Source organism: Ischnura elegans, chromosome 5, assembly GCF_921293095.1.
Source record: "Ischnura elegans chromosome 5, ioIscEleg1.1, whole genome shotgun sequence".
NCBI lineage: Eukaryota > Metazoa > Arthropoda > Insecta > Odonata > Coenagrionidae > Ischnura > Ischnura elegans.
Window position 1 is genome coordinate 69,357,487 of NC_060250.1, and position 25,222 is coordinate 69,382,708.

Here is a 25,222-nt window from a genome sequence, read left to right on the forward strand (position 1 = left end):
AATTAGATAGGTAAGCTTATATGCTCATACATATAGGTATACTGTCTGTTAGCCATGCTCGATGCTGCATTAGGTTACAGTGAGTCAAAATTTGGACTTTGGTTTATCCTGAATTTGTAACTGTGCATTAATGTTGCAAGAATACATGCTGCAGAATGAAGCAACTATACATGCTGTTTTGGTTGATTGAGTCATAACAGATAACAGTGCTTTTACCCATTATTTTGCTTAGTCTGCTCATAAATATCAATTTGCTCAGTCTATGAAGTTTTTCAAAAACCAGTAATAATGAATCATGCAATGTATGGGTATTGAACAAAAAAAAAACAATTTTGCCATGTATTTTTATTTAGATACAGAATACCTATTAATATATTTTTAGGGCATCGGCATTGTCCATTGAAATCATCTTTATATATTTTATCGTGTAAACAGATCTCTTCATTTGCTCTGCCTCATACTTATGTGCCCACCCGCCTCTGGTCACTCTCTTCTAGTTGCGTGCCGTGTCACCTGGTGGAACTACCCAATGTTACATTATGTATTGTATTTACTTACATAATCGCCCCACATCAATGATATTTCCCAAAATCATTGTTTATAAATGTATCTTTTGATGGAATGATTTTGTAATCCATTCACAGTTACTTACCACATTGTAAGGCAGTTTTTTTTCAGGCGATGAAACTCTTCATGTAACTGCCACATCTCACAAATATCACCAAAACTCCCGTGAAAAGACATGAGCACATTCTATTTATTGGAAACACAACACATTACAGTGAGTCCTCGTTTAACGTCACCTACCGTTCCTGAAAAATGTGACGATAAACGAAATGACGTTAATCGAAGCATAATATCCCATAAAAACAATGTAAAAATTGAATATCGGTTCCTAGACCTCACAATTCCTATGCGAAAAAATTTTACCGTGTCATATCTGGGGCATTTTTTACGATGGGAATGCCAAACTATGGCATAAATACGAGTTCCTGTCTTCATCGACGACAATAGCAGCAGTGACGTAAATCCTTCTCCATTTTTGTATCTTCCCGCATTTGCTTTTCGGCTTCGCGGTCCAATGAATGCTACCAGACGCTACAGACCGGGGATCCGGTGCTCCGGTCCATAGGCCTTACCCTCGCTACGAGAATTTCTTTTCGGACCGGTCAGGAGCGAAATCAAAATGGCGCAAATGAGCGAGGGCGGGCAAACTGGGATTATGAAATCGAAGAGATGGTTTTAATTGCAAATTGAGGCGGGCAGGCGTCGCCTGGGCGTCATCATCGCTGAAACATCGTCGCAGTATCAGGAACCAAAATTATTGTGAACATTGTTTTCTTGAACATTGCCGTGGAAATGTCTCTGATGCTAAAATTTTCCAAAACCGTAATCGCATTTAACAATATACACACCGTTTTACACTTTGAATAGACTGACCGTATTACCGCCCACGAAACAAACAACCTGTAACGCCTGCCACTTCGCCTTTTTTCTCGCGCGAAATTTAAAATACGTGACGTTATCACGAAGCGAAGGGGCGATAAACGAATCACGGTCGTAAAATTTTCGTGACGTTAACGCAAAATGACGTTAAACGGGGTGACGTAGAACGAGGACTCACTGTATATCATTTTTAGGGCCTAACGTCAAATTAGGTTGTATCAAAACAAGAAATTCAGAAGTTGTTACAATGTGTACTGAAGTGGTCATATTTATTTGAACCTGCCCCACATGTTCAAATACATCCCACTCTATGGTACTCTTTTTTTTCCAATCTCACAGATTAAGTTTTACATTATTTGACATTTTGGATCATTTTCTCTATTTTCTGTGTATCTGTTGTCGTTCCTAATGCTAAAAGTACTATCCTGTCTAATCGATTTTCTCCTTACTCACCTAGGGATCTCCCTCCTGAACTTGTGGGGGTGTCAGTGAAGGAGTTGGTGAAAGCCATTGGAGAGTCCCGTGCTAATGGAAATGGAGTGACTCCACCTGGGACACCTCCGAGGAGAACATCTAGGAGTTCAAGCCCAAAAGGACTTGGCCACTCCGGCCCTTCTCCTTCTCCCCATCTTAATAGCCGAAGCTCAAGTCCTGGTGAGTGGTGCTTCAAAACATCCATTTTGAGGTTGGCTGGTGAATCTTCAAATGTTTTGAACCATCGTATGCCTGATTTCAAGTTAAAATTGTCTAATTTTAGTAGCACGTATCACTCAAAATAAATTTTTAGTATAATGAAAGGAAAAGCTTCTATCCTCTACACTTTTCAATGGCATTTGTTGAATCTTCTTGAAACTAAATAGTATTATTAAGCATAAATTCACTAGAAAATTTTATATACTTGTGTTGAATATTTGTAATAACGAATTTGCCATTGTGGTTATTAGTTCTTCAGAATATTGCGGCTGAAACCAGAACTGATGCCAAAAAGAAACGGTGATGAAATAAATGATAGAAATCCTGTTTGGACCCTGTTCACTGATTGAAATAAAGGTTTTGCAAAAATAAATGCTTTGGGTGTCCATGTGGGAGAATGATTAACTGCAAGGGCTGGACTATAACTGTAATGTCTATGAGAAAGAAAATTTGTGATTTGGAAAGGACATCCAATGTATGAGTTAAGTGAGGCTGTGCGTGAACTGGCCCAGAGTACCAAAAATGTGCACGCAGGGGTGTGCCCCAGGTTATGGCAAAAGAAAGGTGAGGACACCTTTAAGCTTATATGGGTTTGTTTCCTGTGCAACTTCTGATGAAGTGCACGGTCCAAGTCCACGTCCACATGGTCCCGGCATTCAACAAACACTGATGGAAAAACCCTGTGTGGCCCCTCCACCAATAGCAAAAGGGTTACTGACCCTTGAGTAATTGTAATGCCAGGGAGCCCTATCTCTAAAAGGCATTAGTGAATTTCACTTGGTGGCTGAGGCTGGCCAAAAATGCCAAACTTGGGAAACCTGAGAACCACAGGAGCCAACAGGGGGGAGGAAAATGACCCAACAGAGGCCAAGCGATTATTTTAAGTCAAATGACTGTATCCCCCTCACCATTGCCCTAATAAACTAATTTTCTCTCAATTTGTTCTGTAGGAGTGTGCAGTGTGGCAGGGGTATGCAGTACAGGAGGTCTTGGAAGCGGTGTGGGTGGTGGTGGAGGGGGTGGGGGAGGGGGGTCTCAGAGAAGGGGTTCGGCACACAGTGACACCACCAGTGCCCTAGTGAGCAGCCTGACTCGAGACCTTTCGCAAAGCCCCAGCGGCAGTTCTTCGGTGCTCACCCGCTCTGCGGATAGCCCAAATGGGGTCCTTGCAGCTCCTCCTCCACCTTTGATCGCTTCATTGCCACTGGGAACGGCACCACCCAGCAGTCTCCCTAGAGACATCCCTACATCTGGCGATGATAAGGTATTGTTCTAATACGGCTCCAAATAACATTAATGAAGACCCAAAAATTCTGAGATGTTCTTAACAATTAAATCTTTGTCTGACGTCCAGGAAGAATATTCTTCTTATACTCTTATATTGTATTCTTCTTTTTAAGAATTCGAAGTATTTAAGACTTTTTTCAACCGACGTATCTATACTGTGGTTCTTTGTTGTGATTATAAATTGTTTCTTAGTAAACTTGTCTTTGGTATATCTTCACCCTTATTTGATGATAACTTTCCTGGCATCGTAGTCGAGGACTTCATTTTAGCATTGATTTTTGTTTGAGATTAACAGCATGCCTTAATTGTTTTGTTTATTTATATTTTCCATGTGATAGAAATTCATATTCATGTAATCAATGTGGAATTGAGAAATTAAAAAGATGATACTCGGCTGCTTTTAGGATGTATTGTATAGAATGCTTTTTTTCAATGTTTTATAGGATCCAACTATTGACAGTCCAAAGACCACCACACAAACTGGAACTCAAACCAGTCCTGAGGGAAGTCGAGCACACTTCAGCATAGGTTCGGGAGGTGGGGTAGGCAGTGCAGTTGCTTTACCTGATCAATCACTCCCCCTGAGGCTCTCTCCAAAGCTCTCTCGCTCTGGCAAGCAGTTGCGATCCAAGCGTGCCATGTCCCCTGCTGCAGCTGTCGGTACCTCACGAGCAAATGGAATGAGCAGTAAAGAGAAATTAGCCTCTGTCAAAGACACTTTCAAAGAGCCTGCTCCTGTACCATCGCCCGTGAAGGAGGCTATGAGCCCATCGGTGGCTGAGTGCCTGCGTGCTGCTTTCGCTGCTCTCCTGTGGCATGAGGGGGTGGTTCACGATGCCATGGCCTGTGCATCTTTCCTCAAGTTTCATCCGGGGTTGCCGAAAAATGGGGCAGTTGTCGTCGCTCGGGATGGGTCTGGCACAGCGGATCTCTCTGGTACACCGGGGATGACGATGGAGGCTTTTGTGAGCGGAGCCGGAATGGGCCAAAGCGAAGCTTTGACGAAGGAGCAGAAAGCTCGCCAAAGGCATTCGGTGGAAGTTAGCATGGGGACGTATCTGCATATACAACCAACCTCACCATGGATGCCTGAGTTAATGGGGCAAGGAATGGATCGGTCTGTAGGAGGAGACACTACTACACCCGCTGCTACAGCTGCAACCCCTAACCCTCCCCAACTCCAGCAACCCCAGCAGTATAAAACGGTGACCATGCTTCCTCCAGCACTTAAAGCTCTGGTTACTCTGTGGGAAGAAGTGAGCATTGGGTGCCTGGCTGCACTCTCAAGACAGGGTCCTGTGTCTCAAGTGCCTACCTTGAGTGTAGGTCCAAGTGGCAGTGGTGGTGGTAGTGGGCCGTTCACAACAGCCTCAAATCAGGTGATTCGACGGCGCTCCACGGGGGTCTCTGAGGCTGGTATAGGGGTTCTACCATCTGGGCAGCGGCATCATCACCACCACCACCATCACCATCATCATCACCACCACAAAGAACGCAAGGGGCAGAGGAAGAAGAAGGACTGGAAACCACCTGGTGAATGTTGTCCAAAAATCTCATGTTTCTAATGGCTTGTCTTAGTTTTTTTTAAATAAATAAAAGATCGTAGCACTTTTCCACAAGAATTTTTAATGAGTACAACACGTTTCAGCTCACTGAGCCATCCATCATCTGTACAAGACTGGCCAACATCTGGTCTTGTACCAGATGATGGCTCAGTGAGCCAAAATGCGTTGTACGCATTAAAAATTCTTGTGGAAAAGTTCTACGATCTTTTATTTATTTAAATATGTCTAACTTCCACCAATTGAAGCCTGAATCTGTTGAGCTTGTCTTGCTAGTGGCATAAATTCATGAAAAAAGTCTTTGCTATTCTCAAGAAGGCACCTGAGAGTCTGTGTACATTAGCTCTTGCAAGTACTCATAAATGATCGTTAGAAAATAAGAGGGATTAGTCAAAATGTCTTAGTTACCAGTACATAATTACTTTTTTAGATGATTTCATGTGTAAACACTGAAGTTATAAAAGTTTAACTATTGCTTTCATCCTGCTCATTTCCTGAAATTATTCGTTTTTTTCTCTATCTCCTGCTTTCAGTATGAATTCACTTTCAATTTTGACCTCTCCTCTGTTTTTGCATTTGCACTTGATTTGAAAAGAAATACAGTAAAATTCGGTTATAACGCGGGTCTAGGGGGACATAGTTTACACCCGCGTTATCGGACAACCGCGTTATTACGGGAATCTGCGTGGGAAGCAATAAAAAAACCCTTAAAGGTAATTTTTATAGCCAATTTATTTGCGTAATACATTATTAAAATATTTATTTTATGATTTAGACGCTCTACTTTAACGGGAGTTTCTAAAGTACTCGGTTATTTTCTTTTGCCGCGATAGTTGATGGCGTTTCTTTGTCACGTAATTTTTTATGCTTTGCAAGTGCAACAGATGAATACTATCGCAATCACTTTGTCCCTCCAACCAATTCATCAATTCACTTATATTATGTAATGAATGGCCAATTTTTGGCATCTCGACCTCACTTTCGTCTTCTTCATTCTCGCTCTCATCTTCCGATGATGCAGCTGTTTTTGCGCGGCTCAGGACTGTAGCCACAATTTCTTCGTCACTCTTATAAGCAGATACAGGAGTCTCCTCGTCTTCGCGAACCCAGGCCTCGAAATCACTCACAAATAGTTTATTACAAAGAACATCTGAAGCTTCACGTGCGTCCTCTTCCGTGAAACCCAAAAACTCGTCTTCGTCCTCCATGCTATTGCCCGCTGTATACTCGCACTTTGACCAGCAATTGAGGATTGTAGCTGAAGTTATTTTCTTCCATGCCAAACCAATATTATAAGCCATGTTCTTCAGGGTGACTGTTTTCAGATATTCTTGTACCTGCAGTTCTGAATTTATGACACTAGTGAGCAATTCCCGCCGATAGTGGGCTTTAAATGCTCTGATTATCCCTTGGTCCATGGGCTGAATAAGAGCTGTCGTATTTTTTGGTAAAAACGAAGCCACTATTTTGCCATCCCTCGATATCAAGAGCTCAGAAGACGGATGGGCCGGACAGTTATCTAACAGAAGTAGTGCCTTCTCTTCTAACTTTTTTGATCTTAAGTGGCTCTTAACCGATGGAACAAAATCTTCATTGAACCAAGATAAAAAAATGTCTCGAGTCATCCAGGCATTCTGACTGTTTTTGTAATTTATGGGTAGTGCTGTCATATTAACGTGCTTGAAGCACCGAGGACTTCGATTTTTACCAATACACAGAGGTTTTAACTTGTGACTTCCTGATTTGTTAGCGCACAGTAATAAAGTCACTCTTTCTTTGCTCATTTTTATTCCGGATTTATTTGCCGACTTCTTAATATGAAGTGATTTTGTTGGAAGCAATCTGTAGTAGAGAGCGGTTTCATCGCAGTTATACAATTGCTCTTCAGTGTACTCACGTTCATCAATCATCTTGCGTAAAGTCCCACAGAATTCTCTAGCTGCTTCACTGTCACTGGAACGAGATTCTCCTTGCATGTTAACTTGCGCTACCCCGTGGCGAATTTTCCACCTCGATAGCCAGCCAGCAGAAGCACAAAATCATGAGCACCACCTATTTGTTTATTTAATTTAATTGCCTGTGCTTGTAAAAGTGGACCGGATAATGGAACACCTTCACTGCGCTTCTGAACAAACCACGTAAAACAGCAGCACTCAATCTGGCCTTTTTTCTATCAAGTCCTATTTCGTCATCCACTTGATCAACATGTGATCGTAATTTATCTTCTTCTTTCATCCAACCACGAATAGTTCCTTCAGGAACACCAAACTCCCTGAATAAACTTGATTTTGAATCACCGCGTTTCACTCTGTCGATTATGCCCAACTTTTCTTTATATGTGTAAGTTTTCCTTTTGGCAGACATCGTTTTTACCCTAAAATCAATGAAAATTTTCGTAAAAAAGTAATTTTCATATTAATATTAAGCCAAAGACAAAGGTAAAACAGCTCATTCATCATTAAATGCTCGAAGCCTGTGGGCATTGAGTACCTACCTTGGTTTGAGCGCCGCGGTGCGAACGTACGAAAGAGAATTATCTCAATCTCCCTGAATCTCGAAAATTATTATAGCCGTGCAAAACACTTTTCAGCTCGAGTTCACAAGACACAATGACCGATCAGGAATTACCGAGTTTTTTTATGGCTACGAAACAATGTATGGAATACGTCGCCAACCGCGTTAATACAGTCGCTCGAAGTAGCGCCGTTGCGACGCGTCGGTAGACACGCCGAGATAAAATTCGCCACAAAGTTACCTACCTCAAAAAAAGGTCAATGTAATCATTTCGGGGGACATGGTGAGACCCGCGGTATATCCGAAACCGCGGTAAAGTGAGGCGCGTAATAACCGGAATTTACTGTAAATCTATTCAGTGCCACTTAATTTGGTTCTATCAAAGAATTTTTATAAGTATTTTTGTTTTGCATTGAAAAAGTTTTGCCCAGTTAAGATTTGGTTTCATTATATGTAATTGAAAAGCCCTTAATTACATAACATTGGTGGGAATAAATTTCCCGATGTGTACAGTTAATGAGTGCTATAAACATTCTCTCATCCATATTTAATTTTCATTCAGTTTTTTGAGAGGTGCAGTCATGAATAGAATCAGACTTTAATAATGGAATATATTGTTTTAAAGGCCGTGGTGATGGGAGCCAAAGAGAGCCTACCCTTGTGGAAGTGGGTGGCCCATTGTGGGAAGATGCTGTTGCCAGAGGGCTCAGGAGCGGAAACCAGATGGGAGGGACTGCCTGGTGTGAGTTGTGTGGAGGCGTATTCCCTCATCCGATCACCCACCACATGCGAGCCAAACATCCAGGCTGTGGCGCTCACTCGGGTGGAAAAGGATATAACAGCTTTGGTCATCTGGCTTCAGAATACATGGGCAGCTGTGGTGATGGAGGGGTTGGCGAGCACCTGTGGTACTTAATGTGTGACACTTGCAGGGACAAGTACATACGCTTGAGAAAGTTTTGTACTGAGGGCACACCCACCCTTTCACCGGCGACAGCTGCACGGCCTGCCAGTGGTGGGAAGGCAGGGAGTGCGGCAAGTGCCAAAGTGGTAATTACAACTTTTATTCCTTTTTTTGTTTGATCGTTTTTAAGCTTCTTTGCATTATTTTTTAGCATTGTGCTATTTATTGCTTAAAAAAAGGCTGCAATTTGACCATATCAAGCATACCAATCCGATATGTACTTAATTTGTGCACCTATTATGTATCTCCCTGGCCTGGTGGAGAACTTCAGAAGTATTCCAATTACTTTTTCAGTGTAATTTATAATTTCTAGTTTAGCTTTGTTGAATTTTACATTTCAAAAGGGAAAGGAATTGGCTTCCCTTCCCGGAAGATGTAAATTGCTCAACCTGTGGGCTAGTCTGAGGTGAGCCCTACCATCACCTGCCGTGATCAATGTCGGGGTTGAATCACTGAGTTAGTGAAGAGTAATATTAGTGTTTTGGAAGCATTGTGCTACATTCCCGCTTATAAAGTTCTCTGTATTAATTATAAAAGAGAAAATTCATTGTTTCCCACATGTCACATAGTTCTTTTTTTGGTAGCTACTGCCTTTGGTAGTTTTGCATTTAGTGGATTTGTGACTTATTTATTTAATCCTGAGTAGATGACTTACTCTCTCTTTTTCCAGATGAGAAAAAAAGCAACTACTGTGATCCCTTCAACCCCTGGTGAAAATCTCTTCACTCCTACGAAAGCTTCCCTCCCCTCACCGATTGGAATAGGTGCAACTTTTCAGCAGGGTAATGCACACCACTTCATGCGCTCAAATGCAGCATTCCTGCTGGACTTAGCAAGTGCCGCTGGAACCGGTTTGCCTCCAGCAAGAGAAGCCCCCGGCACCACTTCTACATCAGGAATTGGAATAGCTCATGGTGTGAGTTCCCATCGTCACCACCATCACAGACGACGGAGACGCCGTGGTGAGGTCATTCCCCCCTCGGGTCCTATCCCTCCACCTCCCCCATCATCTTCATCTTCCTCATCTGCGGCGTCGATGCCAGTGGTCTCGGAGTACGGACCACCCCCATCTCACCGGGCACCCACTGCTCCAACCTCAACGGCCTCCCAGTTTGCATTTTTCGAGTTACCCCCTGCATCCTCTTCATCGTCAAACTCATCAACACCTTCGTCATCAGTGTCTTCAGCCACTGAGCCGCCTTTTCAGTGCCTAAAGGCCCTTGGAGTGAATCCATCTCAGTTGAGGGCTATATGTGAGGAGAGACTGTTGGAGGAGACCCTCAGGCGGAATGGGGAACGTGGGCTTCAAAGGCTGCTCGATGGTGGAGGTAGTGCTCTACCCTCTGAAGGATCAAATGCTGCTGGACCAAGCTCTGGCATATCAGGTCTTCAAGGAGTCAAAGTGAGTGATTGAATTTAGGTTTTTTATTTCAAGAATTTCAGTTTTCAAGAATTCAATATCTCATTTTTTATCAGTTTTTATGGAAAAGAGGGCAAAATAGTTGAAATAATTTCAGTTTCTAATAAAGCTCCCTTTAAGTGGACCTCAATGTATACGGCTACTTCTTCCTCTTTGGTGAAACTGTTATGGTCAAGCTAAGAGTCATGTTACTGTAATATTTCGAGATAGTTTGAAAATTGCATAAATACATATATTCTTATTTGTGTTTTTGAATGCAAGTGATTTCCGAGTTCTCTTTTACATAGGTCACATTCAGAACTATCTTTTTGTGGTATTTTGAAGATCCTTAAGATGTGAGACATTTTTGATACAGAAGTACCTCAAAATGGAATAAAAAGAAGCTTAATATGTAATGCAAAAGTTATTATTATTATGGCAAATTATTATTGCAAAATATTCTGTCGAGCATGAATTCATGAGATGGAAAATCTGAAAATCCACGGACTCAACTGCTGTGCAAGCCCTTAGTAAGCCTCCATCACCTTACCTAAAGTTAGAGAGATAATTGGGATGAAAGTTTTGTGCTTTAAAAGTCTATTTAAGAGTGTTGACTTTTAAAATCATAAAAATTAAGAAATTTAAAGTGATGTGTACTCTTCTTCAAAATTCAAAAGATAATTTATTTTTTTAGCTATCCACGTACTATTATTATTCCTCAAACTATGTTTTTTAACTATAATATCCTTGTAACCCTGCCAATTCCAGAGTGTAGTTCGAGATGGACCTCTAAGTGATAATGAGAGTGAAGGAAGCAAGGGTCGAACATTCCACCGGTCCATTTCGATGGGTACCACAGCCAGGGAATGTTGGACGAGAAGGGGAGTCGGTGGTGGAGCAGTTTCAACTGAAGCGGCTGGGACTGCTGCTCCCTCTGCTCCTTCTGGCCCAGGAGCTGCTTTAGGTTCAATGGGAGGGTCTGCCATCGAACCCAACACCCCTGCAGGCCGTGTGGTCATGAGGCGCAGAAATAACAGCAGTAGTGGAGATGCACACGGTAAGTCTAGTGGAAAAGACTTCAAACACTTTTCAGGATAACTCTCACAAGTGGAGATCTTGCTGGAGCTATCATCTTTACTTGGATGCATTCTGATGGATATATAATGACCTGGCTAATTAAGGTAAAATTTTCATTGTTGTGTTGCTTTCTGTTCATGCGTTTGACTAAGATATGATGTGCCCTGTTGGCCAAGAAATAACAAAGGAGTACATATCTTTCTATTTATCTCTGATTTGAATGCAGTTTTAATGTCCCATGCCATTTTTAATGCAAATGTGTAATGTTTCATTTTTTTTTCATTTTTTCAAGGAGATTATTCAAATATTACCGTCTCTCTTCTATGTGTTTGCAATGTTTTTGGTTGGTCCCTGGTTTGCTTATTTCATGCATTCAGAATATTATTCCCTATGGAAATGACCTTGCTTGAGTAAATGAGAAGTTATCATTTTTATTGCTTATGATCGGTGGTAAGAATTATTTTGTAGAGGTACTTTTAAACACCACTTCATGTTTTATTTTGTTTCATTACCCTTCTTATACTCCTAAATGTTATCTTTAGTCTTACATCATCATATTGTACCATCAATGGTTTCATATGTTCATTTGTTGTAAATGCTTGAAATGTAGCAATAAATACGGCATGCAGTTATATGGTAAAGTGAATACATTCATGAGTGTTTTCTGTGATACCAGCCATATTCTATTCAGCTGTAATGTGTAGTTGTTCCTGGAACACCTATGTATTATACCATTTAGGTAGATTGATGGTTTAGGCTATCCCTACTCAGTCAATGAATATGTTCTCACCAAAAAAGAATAGCTAAATTATGTCAGTAGTATGACTGCCTGTGTTTACCCTCTTGTGCTACTTCATTTTCAGTGGACTGTTTTATTTTACTCATTGATATTTTAAATATTTTGATACCTGTTTTATGTATTTAGAGTTTAGTTGTACATCTTTTATTTTATCTTATTTGATATCCTCTGTCGTATTACAATTTTTTTTAACATGTCTGGATTTGCACACTCTCCTCCTGTGTAGGTTTCAGCAGAAGGGCTCTATTCCTTTCAGACACAGGCTCCTCCCTCCTGTGTTACGCATCTCCTGCCCTGCAGAAATTGGTGATGCCCCTGGACCGATCATGCCCTGCACCAGCATCCATGTCCTCATCGACTCATTCTGCTAGGGGTGGGAGCCAGGGTGCAGGCTCTGCTGTGGGATCCAGTGACTTACTCTCTCATCCGGTTCTTATGTTCCTACTTCAGCAGCATGATCTTCAAGGTTTACAGCTTGCCATGCGGCAAGCTCTGCGTAGAGCTACATGTCGTGTGTATGCTATGCAGGTAAAAGTCTCTGTCGTGAATACAATTAGTTTAAATCTTACAGCATGGCTAATACTAATAAAAATGAACTTTCTGAAAGCCACAAAAAGTGAACTCAGCTGAAAGCAATTGACTATTATACATGGACTGTTGTGTAAGATATTTTCTTGCAGTTGTCCTGTCCTTCAGTTTAAGTGGTAGGTGTTATCTGGTACTGTTATCGACCTTCGGAGTAGGTTTAATTCAACTTTATTCATTTTCTTGGTTGAGTATATTTTTGATAAGTTTTTGAAATAATAATTTTTTTTAATGGCAGAAAAAATCATGCTTTCAAACCCTACTGTGGCTTAAAACTGATGGATTATGTTTACACTTATTGAAACCAGCTTTGGATGCAATGTGGCATTAGGTAGTTATAGTATTGGAGCTGATATCTCTCCCAGGTAGAAACTTAAACCTCATTAGGTTTCCGATTGAATTTATGAGTCTGGAGTACAGACACATTGACAGATAATCCTGCAGACGAGCTATCATGTACACAGCGTGTAATCAATGACACAATTGGAATTTAAAGATTTTGTACCTTCAGTCAAAGGCTATTGTCCAGTATTTATGAATTTTACAAGCTCACAGACTTATTTATGAATTTTACAAGCTCGAGAAAATTGCTAAATTTTAATATTTTTCACACCAGTTGCCAACATATAATTCATGTGGCCGATTGCTACCGATCATCCCTCCACCATCAGCCCTTTGAATCAATCACAATTAGAGCATGGATGAATGTTTTGAGTGAGCTCTTTTCCTGAAATAAGGCAGCCCACAAAGCAAGCAAGTACTCGTGGGTTGCAGGGCAAACAATATGTTGTCTCTCTTGTTGTAAATAACCACATTGTTATGGGTTTTCATCTGCTCCATCAACTGCTAAAATCACAAAACATTTTGAGAGAGAATCAACGTTAAATGCACCAAATCTCAATTTCTGTAGCTGAAAATTTGAGGGATAAAAGAACAAAATTTTGTGAGACAATTGTCAAAGCTTTTGAATTTCTTATACCCTAGATTTCTTGCTTGCAATAGGGTGGTTTCCTATTATTTTTTCATTGCCTAAATCGAAAGATTATTACTCCTAGAGTACGTATTTCACGCTTTTAGATTTTTAAATGATGATATCTATTTTTTGCGATTAAATGAAAAGTGAAAATTTTCTAGCGCGCGAAAACGCGACGCGTAAGTATGAATGTCAGGAAATCTCTCCGTGTGACATATTTCTGGTTCCCACTGCCGCCTTTTGAGGTGACCTTGAGGCGAGTTGAGCGCTGATACGACGCAGGCTGCTAGCGGGTAGCTGAGTACCCTGCTGGCTGGTAGCGCTTGGCTTAAATAAGGATTATTAATACCTTATGAAATGAAGAAAACTTTCCGACCTTAGCCAGTTTTAATAAGTGATTATTAAGACATGTTTCCCTGAGCTCTGCGCCTCATGCATGCATTGGTAACCTCAGACGACGTATAACTCCTATCTTCTAGTATAGAAACTAGGTCCCTGTGACGTCACGTGGAGTGGTATCGCATGGGCGCCAATCTGGCCCTTTTCAAATGAGGATAAAAATGGACCATTTCCATTCGTCTAAACTGGTATTTCTAAAACGAAATAATTTGTATATTATGAATACAGTAATGGTGGGCAACGAATCGCAATCAGTGAATTTCGTATTCTTTGATGAAGGAAACTACCCTATTGTGTGGATATAAGTGTCATAGTCATCAAGGAAAATATCTTTCTTTCTTTGTAGGCATTGAACTGGTTGCTTCGAAATGTTACTCAGCCTGTGTGCCTTCATGACCTTCTATGGTGGTTTGTGGTGGCCTTAAGTCCTACTGGTGCTTCTGCAGTTGGTAGTACTATCGGAGATCAAAATCAGCCTGATGGTGTTGCTGTTGGTGGGCATGTTGATGACAACAGGCTGGATCGTAAAGAGGATGTTTTGGCAAGTTCAAATCTTTATCCTACCGCAATCTCTGTGTTATCTGGTGTGTTCTTTGTTTCTTAGGCTTTTGGAAAGGCTCTTACAGAATCTCCTCAATATGTATAGGGTTATTGCTGTAGGCAGGGGTGCAGCTAGGAATCAAGGCTGGGGGGGGGGGGGGGAGGGTTCAGGTGCAACTAATACTTTGGGGTGTGGGGGTATTGCATACCCACCAGGTTAAGTGGGAGTTGCAGGGGCCCTCCTGAAAATTTTAAGATTAATGGTTCAAAATGACTAGTTTGACTGCTTTATGAGAGATATTTGATTAATCCTAACACTATTCTATAAGTAATACTAATCCATTAAGTAAAATGGATTAAACTTAAAAATTTCTATGAGCTCTGGGGGGGTTTTATCCTCAAAAACCCCCTTGCTGCACCACTGGTGGTAGGAATAATGTAATTGTAGGTCAAGGGTGAGAGTCGGAAAATTGCGACTGTCCTGAGGACTTATTTTTAAGATATGTGCTGCCTGCATCATTATGTTGATATAATTATTTTACACTCCAAAATATGTGAACCAACAGATACTGTTTCTTTTTCGTGAGAAACATTTCTTGAGCTGTTTTGTCTTACATATAAGTTTCAAATTCTCCTCATTTCCCTCTGCCCATCCACTCCAGTCTCTGAGCAAGTAACCATTACTTAGCCTTTGAAAAAAAATTTCTTACCAATAGGATGCCATTTCTACCTATGTGAAACAGTCTTCTGTATATCCCCTCTCCACATGTTCCCCTACTCATTATGCAATGATTTTGAAATTCCAAGGACCCGACCTAAGTAAGACTTCAGCATGGACCCTAGCTGAGCACGACCAGAAAATTCAGCAAATTTTGAACCTCAAAAATTACATGAAATAAATTGCTGGGCTCTAACAATTGTGAGGATTACCATTGAAAGAATTGAAATTTGTCAAAGTTGAGCTCCATGCTTAAGAAAATTTTGGGACTGTGCCGCATCAAATCTTTTCTGAGTATATTCACAAATCTCTTATCTAGGTGGCTCATGCACAACTATATTTTGTGGGACAGTGAGTTTGATGTTTCCACCCTAAGCTATATTTAAGATATGCAGATGAGTCTTTTGCAGTGATAATATCCCAACTCAGGAGTGCAATCTCCAGTCTACTCTTAAAGTAGACTAGTGAATACCAGACCAACCTATTTCCCCATTATATGCCTTCGTTTATTTGTGATTGAAACTTGACATGCATAAAATAGCCTCAAAAGCAAGCCACACAGGCTTAGAGCATGCAAATGATTGGTAAGACTTTGTAACTCAAATTGTGTAATGTGCCAAATTCCTATCATTACGGTAAGACAGGGTTTGGCTGGAAAGGGAAGGAAATGATGATGGAGTGATTTTTGAGGTATTTACATTTTATAGGACAGTAAATTGAAAGTTTGGTTGATCATCAGTGCACTGTATCAATTAAATAGTTTGTTTTTATAAATACAGGAATAAATTGGGTATTGTGCGAGTATGATTTTTTTTCATTTAATAATTCATGCAAAATATTGTAATAAGTTGGAATTGTGTTAAAATTTGCATTATATTTATTTAATACATATATGTTGGACCGATTTTAACATGATGGACTATCAAAATAGAAATACAATTGAAACCACAAAAATTTTAATGAAAGGAAGAAGAATGGATGTCAACCTGCCACTAGCTAGGATAAGTTTAAGTGCCATTGGCAGGTATATTCTTCTCCCTGGTTATGGTTTCAAAGTCAATGAAAAAGCTGGTGTTGGAGATATTTATTTTTTCCTGATTTTATAGGAATTTGGATATTCCTATCTTCAGAAATGTTCATGCTAGTTAATTAGTATTTCAACTTCATTGTAATGAATTCAAGATGACAAGGTGCATGTAATTCCAAGTTTTGTATATTGTATGTTAATATAACTCATACACACGAGACTGAAAGAGCAATTTTATTCCAGGAGCAGTCACGGGGTGTGTGTGATCATCCTCTAAGTGACGTAAGCATTGGAGGAGAAGCAGTAGCCCCCCTTCAAGAATCGTTTCACAGCCTTCTTCAAACCGTAGCTGATCTCATGCTCTTGCTTCCGATGGGGTCACCCCTTCAGACGATGGCTATCAGATGCTGGGGCATTCGGTTTAGGTCCACTGATCATGCGTTTTTGCATAGGTTAGTTGTTGGGCCTTCTCTCCGTTTTGCAAGGATGTTCGTAATTTCTTTCTCTGGTACATATTTATTTAATTAAATAAATTTCCATTCATCATTTCAGGAGCCATGTCTTCAGCAATATCAGCAAGATTCTTTCTCGGTCTGAAGAGGATCAACTTGAGGAGGGCATAAGTTCCAGTATGCATGAAAGTCATACCTCAACTCACTCATATTCACAGCAGGTAACTTCCTTTAAATTCTTCCTCCCTCATGGATCTCTTTTTTGCTGTATGTGTGGAGAGAGGGAAATTTTTTTCTTTTTTTCTGATTGAATAGAAATGTGTATTTAAGCCAAAATTTTGACATTTTGTGCTTTAATGACTTGAAAAAGAAGGGATTTTCATGAACCTCAGTGATAAAAAGTTTGTATTATGGTGACTGATTTTCCAGATATCTTCAGCACTCTTTATAATGACTTCTGCTATAAAATGTGCTATACAACCTGTGTCTTGTGACTTGTTCATGCTTTTTTTGTGTAATAAGAATGAATAGCTTGCATTGCTTCCTAATGTTTGACTTGGCTTCAATTTTTTCAGGTATCTTGTTGTGTAGTAGAAGCTTTAAAAGACTTGACTGCAAATGTGGAAATGAAAGCCTCAAGTAGACCAGCAATGGTAGGAAGCCTTAGTGACAATTCTACTGAGACATTTTGGGAATCGGGCGAAGAAGAAAGGTAAATGTCATTACTGACTCCAAAATATTTAAGTACTCTATACAATCTGTGTGAGTTCATAACTTTGTTGCATGTCTGTAATAAAAATCACATTACATAGATTATAGGTTTTTGGCTTTTGGGTTTTGATGTATAGGATCACTAATTACTGTATATTTGATCTGAAGGCTGTGTAATCATCAGCTGTAAATCAAGTTTTATTCATCATATTTCTTTTTGAAAGAATTATTCTCAAAGCATTCAGTTATTTCAAATTTTTCTTTTCCTTGGATGTAACAGACTCATGAGAAACACTATTGAAGGATTTCTGCAAATTTTTGGTACTGTGATTCATACTGTAAACAGATACTTACTGGGACGATTGAATAGCGTATAAATGCGTGTAAGAGACGCACCCTTTTATCCCAGAAATTGCAGCTGAAAATGTGGGTGCATCTTTTACACGAATTTCTTATCTTCCCCCACCCCCTCGCTCTGCAGTTGCAAGTCCAAGGGGAGCTGAGTGGGCTTGGTTTTTAGTGTGAGTCTGTCATCTGAAACCTAATGTCAAAAACAAGTGGCAGGCAGGGGAGTTTCCTCCTTAGTGACATATTTTTACAATGCTCCTGTTTGCGTTTCTTACTTGTAAGCATCGTGCCGTGCCATCCGTCACATCAGTACCTCAGAGGTGAACATGGAAAAGATCGCCTGGGGTTTTTGGCTCCAGAAGGCTCTTGTGAAATCTATGCCATGGTTATTGTCTTTCGGTGCTGAGATTCCCCCAAATGTTGTTCAATCTCTTGGGAAGATTCACACACTAGTGCCTGTCATGTTTTGCCTTAAAATTTTCCACAGCTGATTTTGCGATACTCCTATGAGAGCTATTTAAAAAAAATTGTTTGTCAGTAAGACAAGCATTGCAGTGCAGTGGCATGTGCAAAGAGAGGATCAGAATTCTTTCTACTCACTCTTATGGAACATTGTGTTTGCGAAAGCATTGATTTAAAATTGTGGATTCAGATTCAATTTCTTCAACGAATTTGGATCCGAAGTATAAGGTGAAGGGCATTATCCATAGATATTTGGATCGAAGGTATCTGATCCGACCATCCCTAGTAAGCATCATGAGTTTAAGACTACATGTGAATACCTACTTATCTCCAAGCTCCATACATATCGTGTAAATTTAGCTGAAAAATGCCTTGTAAATTTTTAGTATTGAAAGTGGAAATTTTGTTAACGGCCGAAAGTCCAGGCTTACGTCTGCTTCATTGAGCCATAGGAAAAAAATGCGGCAAATTCTTTTTCTTTAGCTCTGATGCGCAGAATAGGGGTGCGTCTCTTACACGCGTTTATATGGTACTTTTATTTGCATCCATAATCATCATTTTTGATTGAATGTTGTGTACGTATTGAAAAGATACTCTTTTATTCATTTATACGGTTGTGTATTGAAAGTGTTGAAATTCATCCTCTCCTGAATTTTCTAGGAATAAGACGAAGACCATCACGATTATTTGCCCTCCTCAAATATTTCCGAGGTCTGTGTATGTGCACATTGATAATTGCCGAGATTTAGCTGTAAGTATTATTGATTTTGTATTTATATCATTTATTTAATTTTTCTAACTACATATATGAAACATCTAGAGCTCTTAAGTGATTTAAATTGGATAATAAATGTCTTTTTTTACATAATCATAAGTAAGCATGTGATTTCCCTCTATATCGATCAAATACTGTTTTTTTAGCTTTAATGTGGAATAATGCTGGGTCACCATATTATGTATATTTTTTCCAGAATAAAGTATCCAGTGTGACATTCTTATCTGGAGGGAACCTTGAAGAACTTTTTAGGCTAAGGCTTGTTGAAGTGGAAAGCCGATCAACTGGTTGGGTCAACTGTCCAATCTTGGGTAAGGCAGATTAAACATAGGCATCCATTGTTATTAATCACTAATTATATGATGCACATATATATACTAGACTTTTTCAAGTGAAATGTCTCCCAATTCCAATGGCCCCTTCTCCCTTCCCTAATCTATTATTTTCCATCATCATAATCATTGTTAGACAGCAATCCTGAGATCAGTTTGACCCAGTTCTATGCCAAGTTCTCCTATGAGCTTATCGTTTCAAATTCATGGGTACAGCTGAGCAACTCAAATCTGAAACTGCCCAATCTGGGCAATCAGTCTTGCTATTTCTCCTTGTTGTATCTATCAACAGTGGCACACAGTCACTCATATAATACTTCATTGCCAAGTGGGAAACTGATACATGCTCCGCCAATATGATGCAGACCCAACTTGCCCATCCAGGAAGCTCTGTTGCGGAGGAGATGGAAGGCTAGCATGAGCATCAGAATTTGTTTGAATGAAAAATTTCGAATTTGACTGCCTTTTTCATGCGTGGGTTAAATTATAAATTCTTACACACACATTGTGTGTTCCCAAATGAACATTTTTCCTTATATTAAGGGCCTCTATTTTCCCCATTTTCTTAGTGCATTTGATGTGCCCAATAGAAAAATTGCTGTGATAGTTAAATCTATATTAGGTGTACTTAGATTTATTTCCATATTACCTCTTTCCTTTTATTTGCATTCATTGTGAAATTTTAAGTTTCTCCGTTCTAATGTACAGTGTCAGCATTTTATGAATCGAGGCTATTATGTGAAATCCTGGTTTTGGATTTGGTCATCAATTCAACTCAATTCCTGATTTCTCCTCATCAGATCCCACCCATCGCATCATTCGCCTTGAGGTGAAAGGGCCCGACAATTCACTGCGGCTTAGGCAGGTCAGAGTGTTGGGTGAGGTGGAGGGAGAATCGTTGAGAGTTGGTGGCCCATTGGGTGGAGGCCGGCAAAGGAGCTCAACTACAATCCAGCAGCGATGCTGTGAGGCAGAGACACTCAGAGTATTCCGCTTGATAACTTCCCAGGTAATTTTAATGATTCTGTATGTTTTTTTATTTATTTAGTCTTGCTTTTCTCTTTGTATGATAGATTTATCTTATAATTTGCACAATATTTTTGTGGTTGTGACCAAATACATGAGAATGTTTCAGCAGTACATATCTCTTATGGCCAGTTTTATGTTGGAATTTTTTTTTTTAGATATCTATTTCATTTTTTGTGTGTAACAATATGCATTAATGTATAATATTTTTAAAACAGATTGGATTTCAAACTTTTTTGTGTAGAAAAAGGAATGTTCAATGATTAGGTAAGAACTAAATGTGGTAAATACTGCCATCTGAATACATAATAATAATAATAATAAATTTATTGTTCTAGGACCTTGTCCTATGGAACATATCAAATTTTACACTTAAGTCTCAGCAGTGAACAACATAAAAAAGTGGAAATACAATTTAACAGTATTAATAACAAATATATTACAGTATTTTAATTACAATCATATTTTTCGAGTAAATAAACAAACATTTTCATTTTGAATTGATTAACAGTTTTACAATTAATAATATCATCCGGTATTTCATTCCAAAATCTTATAGCAGAGTTTAAAGTGGACAATTGAAACACCGTAGTTCGGCAATTTGGTATTTTAAAACGCCTTCTAGCTCTTACAGTTCTACTGGTTTCACTCTGGTTACATATAATCATATTGTACAGATAGTCAGGTGTTTTGGATGACAATATTTTGTAAACAAAAACAGATAGCAGGAATTTAGTTTTCTGTTGGGGTTTCAACCACTGCAGCTTTATGTAGTAAGGAGTGACATGCTCCCGGATATTTATATCATATATATATCTAATCGCAGAATTTAAAAGTGTTTGTAACTTCTGATATAATTCACCAGTTAGGTCGGAAAAAACAAGGGAACAATAGTCCATATGTGGAACCAGCAAGGTATTCGCCAATTTTTTTCGTACTTCTATTGGGATTAGGCGTTTGAAATGTTTGATCTGTGCCAATATTTTATGTACCTTGTTAGAAATAGTGGATACATGTTCGTTCCACGTTAGCGTATTGTTCATAATGACCCCTAAGTTTTTTACCGTGCTTGAATAGCCAATATCAACGCCTTCAACTTTTATTTTCGGTAATCTGTCATAGTTGAGTTTCCTGACATACATTGGAGTACCAATAATAATAGCTTGAGTTTTATGGGGATTAAGTTTTAGTAAATTCATTCTGGCCCAATCACAAACGTGATTAACATCTTCATTTAATTTTTCAATGGCATTATCAATGTGTGTTGGGTGACAGTCTAGATAAATTTGTAAATCATCTGCGTAGAGGTGATATTTCGAATGGGTAATTGAAAGTGGTAGATCTTTTATGAAAATTGAGAATAAGAGGGGACCTAATATTGAACCCTGGGGCACACCACATGATACTACCGAGAAGCTAGACAGTACTCCGTCATCTCCTTTTACTGCTTGAGTTCTCTGGAACAAGTAAGAACGGAACCAATTAATCACTGGGGTGGAAAATCCTAATTGGTTCATTTTATCCAGCAACAAATCGTGATTAACACAATCAAAAGCCTTCGAAAAATCAAAAAGTACAAGAATGGTAACTCTCTTTTGATCTATTGAGAAGCGAATGTCTTCGGTAACTCTAATGAGGGTCGTTTGTGTACTATGTCCCTTACGAAAACCTGACTGATAGTTATCCAGCAAATTATTAACGGATAGGAAATCTAACACAGAGTTGTAGACGAATCTCTCAAGTGGTTTAGAGGCGATAGGCAGCAGTGAAATAGGGCGATAATCAGATAGTTGTGTAGGGTTTTGGATTTTCTTAATAGGCTTTACAATGGCTCTCTTCCAAGCAACGGGGAAAACAGAGTAGTTCAGTGAGCAATTATAAATATCAAGCAATGTCGGAAATATCACACTCATAACCACTTTCAGTGTTTTATTATTAATCCCATCATTTCCAGCAGCATTAGACTTGATGCATTGGAAACATTTTAGCATGATCTCGGGAGTTAGATTCGGAAAGTAAAACGTATCATTTCCAAATTCATTGACTTTGAGCAGGTTGACTCCTAATGCACTATTACGACCTGTGGCTGGACTTACTGTTGTCCCGGGGGTGATATTGGCTGATAAACTGATAAAATAATCATTTAATGTGTCAATTGGAACATCGAGTGTTGTACCCTGATTTCGAGACTTAATCAGTCCAAGTCTTCGAATTTCGTTCCATATTGTTTTAGAATCCCACTTGTCCATAAAACATTGGTTATAATAGTCTTCCTTAACCTTTTTCATAATACTTTGGGCCTCATTTCTCAGTTTTTTATACTCCAGAAAAAGTTTTTTAGATTTACTCCTTGTGTAACTGCGGCGAATTATGTCCCTTTTATTGATAATATTTTTTATTTCCGGGGTAATCCATGGAAGTTGGTTTCGTTTCGGAGTAAAACTTTTTAGTGGGGCATGAATATCTAATAATTGATTTAAATTAATCATAAGGGTTGATACCTTGGTATCTACAGAATTGGTGGACATGAAGTCTGCCCATGGCATATTATCAAATTCTTCTTGAAAATTACGGAGAACAAATTTACTGAAATCGCGGTAGCAAATTACCTTCTCTTTCATTTTTGGCACCTTAAGATTAAATTTTATGTATATTAAATCATGGTCAGATAAGAAAGGAACTGGATATTGGCCATGTTCCTTTATTTTAGAAAGGTCAATAATAAATATATCTAATAGAGTACTTGATGTGAGCCGATGATGAGTTGGATGAGATGGTACTAAAGACAGATTGAACCTGAAACATAGGTTTCTTATGTAGTTACTGTCATGCGTAATCTTTAAAAGATCCGAGTTAAAGTCACCACATATAAGTATGTTACTATATGATGGAAGGAAGCCTGCCAGCGTACATTCAAAACATTCACTCAAGTAACCAACCTTAGGAGGTCTGTATACAACACCAAGTAAAATCTTTCCAAGAGGACATGTTATTTCAACAAACATAAATTCAGGCTTGAAGTTTTCATTGACACAGGACAGTATCTTTCCATTGAGATTCTCTTTGAACAGGTTTGAACATACATACTTGGAACAGGTTTTGAACTCTTTGAACAGGTTTTCCCTCATGAAGACTAAATTGTTTTTTCCTAAAAGAAACAGGAAAATGTGACTTTAAAATGGCAAAAAATTTTGTGAATCAATTTTTTAAATTGAGTATTTAAAAAATTAAGATAAAATGTAACCAATTCATCACTATATTTATCCACAGGTCTTTGGGAAGCTCATTCTCGGGGATTCCGCTGAGCCGCAGGTGGGGAGCGGGCGCATAGGAAAAGTTGGCTTTGAAGATGCTTCAAAAGAGGAGAGGAGAGGGGATGGGGAGAGAGGAGGATTGAGGAAAGGCAAATCGTCAGGAGCGTCAGCATCCGTTGGGGTTGTTGAAGATGGCAGCAATGATCTGAAAGAACACATGGTTGGAATCCTGTTCAGCCGCAGCAAACTAACTCACCTTCAAAGACAGGTGAGCTCATTATTCAAAGTGGATCTCAGGTTGGTGTGGTGACTTAGGTGTTGGCTTCCCACCTTGTAGGTCTGGGTTCTGGTAAATGAAGAGAGTTGTCATGTATGTGCTTCCCAATTCCTGCTTGATTTCTTCTCGAGGGCCCCTCAAGCACAGTACTCCATCCATTGGATGGGTCATTTGTTGTTCATACCTCATCTTTTATCTCTTTTTGAGTGTCTTACACTGTGAATGAGAAGTAATGTGCTTGCTCTTTAGAAAAAAATAAGAGGAATTGAATTAATTAGTTGTTTCAGGCGTGATTTTATGGAATCTACTTAACATAATGAAAAGTGGAGAAAACTTTATAATTCCACGTAAATATGGAAACTATTTATGTGGAATTAAAAAGGAATTGAATTAAGTGTGCTCACTACCTAGACAAAAAGCTTCTCTGCAATTATCAGAATTTCCCATTTTTTTACTTAACCTTGGCTGAAATGCACTTAAATTTATTGGTGTATTCAGAGGTGGAAAGAATTGGTTCAATCATAATGAGTTATTGTTCATTTTAGCATTAAAATTGAGGAAAAAAGACTGAATACTGATGTTTTCCAAACATTATTCAGCCTCAAAAATAAAGGTATCATGTAATAGCTGGAAACATTTGTCCTTCATTGTCAAATGTAAATGTTATGCTTTACTTCATTTCTGAATATAAAGCTACATTATTGAAAGTGCTCACAAATATTTCAAGAATTTTCTGTGTGTCTGCTTGGTGTTATCATCAAAACTCAAATTATTCATCAGTATATTCTATTACTGAATATTTAAATTGTTAATGCAGTTCTGCCATGAGTTTTCATGCTGAAAAAGAAGACCAATTGTTGCTACATACATATCACTTTTCAAGTGCTATGTTTTTATGGACGTAGCGGTCCCCCTTAAGGTTTTCTGGTGGGAGTGTGTTTGTGTGTCATTCTTAGAATTTCCTTTTCTAAATTTTGTTTGTTTTTAAAAAGTTGGACATTACACCCTATTTGGTAATTCTTCAGGTTTGTGCACACATCGTGCAGGCCATCCGGAAGGAAGCTGTGAGAGTCAGAGATGAGTGGGAAGCCCTCCTTTGCTCTGGTCCACAAACACCTCAGGGAGCTAGTTCTCAGGGAGTGTGGCCTAATATTACCACAAATGGTAAGTTTTTTGTTTGTAATTTTGTTATTCATTGACCCATTCAACATAAATGTGCTGATACTTAAATGGATGATCATGGTGCATCTTGATTAGTATTCTTATTTTATATTTTTATTAAGGCTGCAAATCATTTATAAATTATTTGAGCTGTGCACATCATGAATTTTCATTTTTAATGTATAAGAATCAAATCTCTTAGAAATAATTCAGCATGAAACAAGATTTTATTGTGTAAAGAAAGTTAAGTCAATAGAAAAGATTAATGTTAAATTAAATTCCTTCCTGAAAAGTTCTAATTGCTCACACATGGTTAAAAATGGTGACAATTTTAAGTTCAGGGGGTTACGTTTACAGTAAAATTCTGTCAAATTGCTGTAGGTGACATCACTTAAAAAAGAGCAAATGCCTGATGTTTGTATTTGAATATGAATTCTATTC

General features: G+C 38.9%; 1 protein-coding gene across 2 annotated transcripts in view; it reads left to right on the plus strand.

The window, feature by feature from the left end:
* The window catches only part of LOC124159030 (E3 ubiquitin-protein ligase MYCBP2-like), a 324,405-nt gene that overhangs the window by 285,952 nt on the left and 13,231 nt on the right, over positions 1-25,222 (plus strand). For both annotated transcript variants that reach the window (XM_046534516.1, XM_046534517.1), the window contains 16 exons: positions 1,904-2,100; positions 3,090-3,403; positions 3,870-4,959; positions 8,128-8,552; positions 9,137-9,868; positions 10,634-10,922; positions 11,968-12,269; positions 14,045-14,239; positions 16,227-16,435; positions 16,536-16,656; positions 17,011-17,147; positions 18,617-18,707; positions 18,928-19,042; positions 19,864-20,072; positions 23,360-23,611; positions 24,646-24,784. In XM_046534516.1, coding sequence (XP_046390472.1) covers positions 1,904-2,100; positions 3,090-3,403; positions 3,870-4,959; positions 8,128-8,552; positions 9,137-9,868; positions 10,634-10,922; positions 11,968-12,269; positions 14,045-14,239; positions 16,227-16,435; positions 16,536-16,656; positions 17,011-17,147; positions 18,617-18,707; positions 18,928-19,042; positions 19,864-20,072; positions 23,360-23,611; positions 24,646-24,784 — 4,817 coding nt within the window. The remainder of the gene's footprint in view (positions 1-1,903; positions 2,101-3,089; positions 3,404-3,869; positions 4,960-8,127; positions 8,553-9,136; positions 9,869-10,633; positions 10,923-11,967; positions 12,270-14,044; positions 14,240-16,226; positions 16,436-16,535; positions 16,657-17,010; positions 17,148-18,616; positions 18,708-18,927; positions 19,043-19,863; positions 20,073-23,359; positions 23,612-24,645; positions 24,785-25,222) is intronic.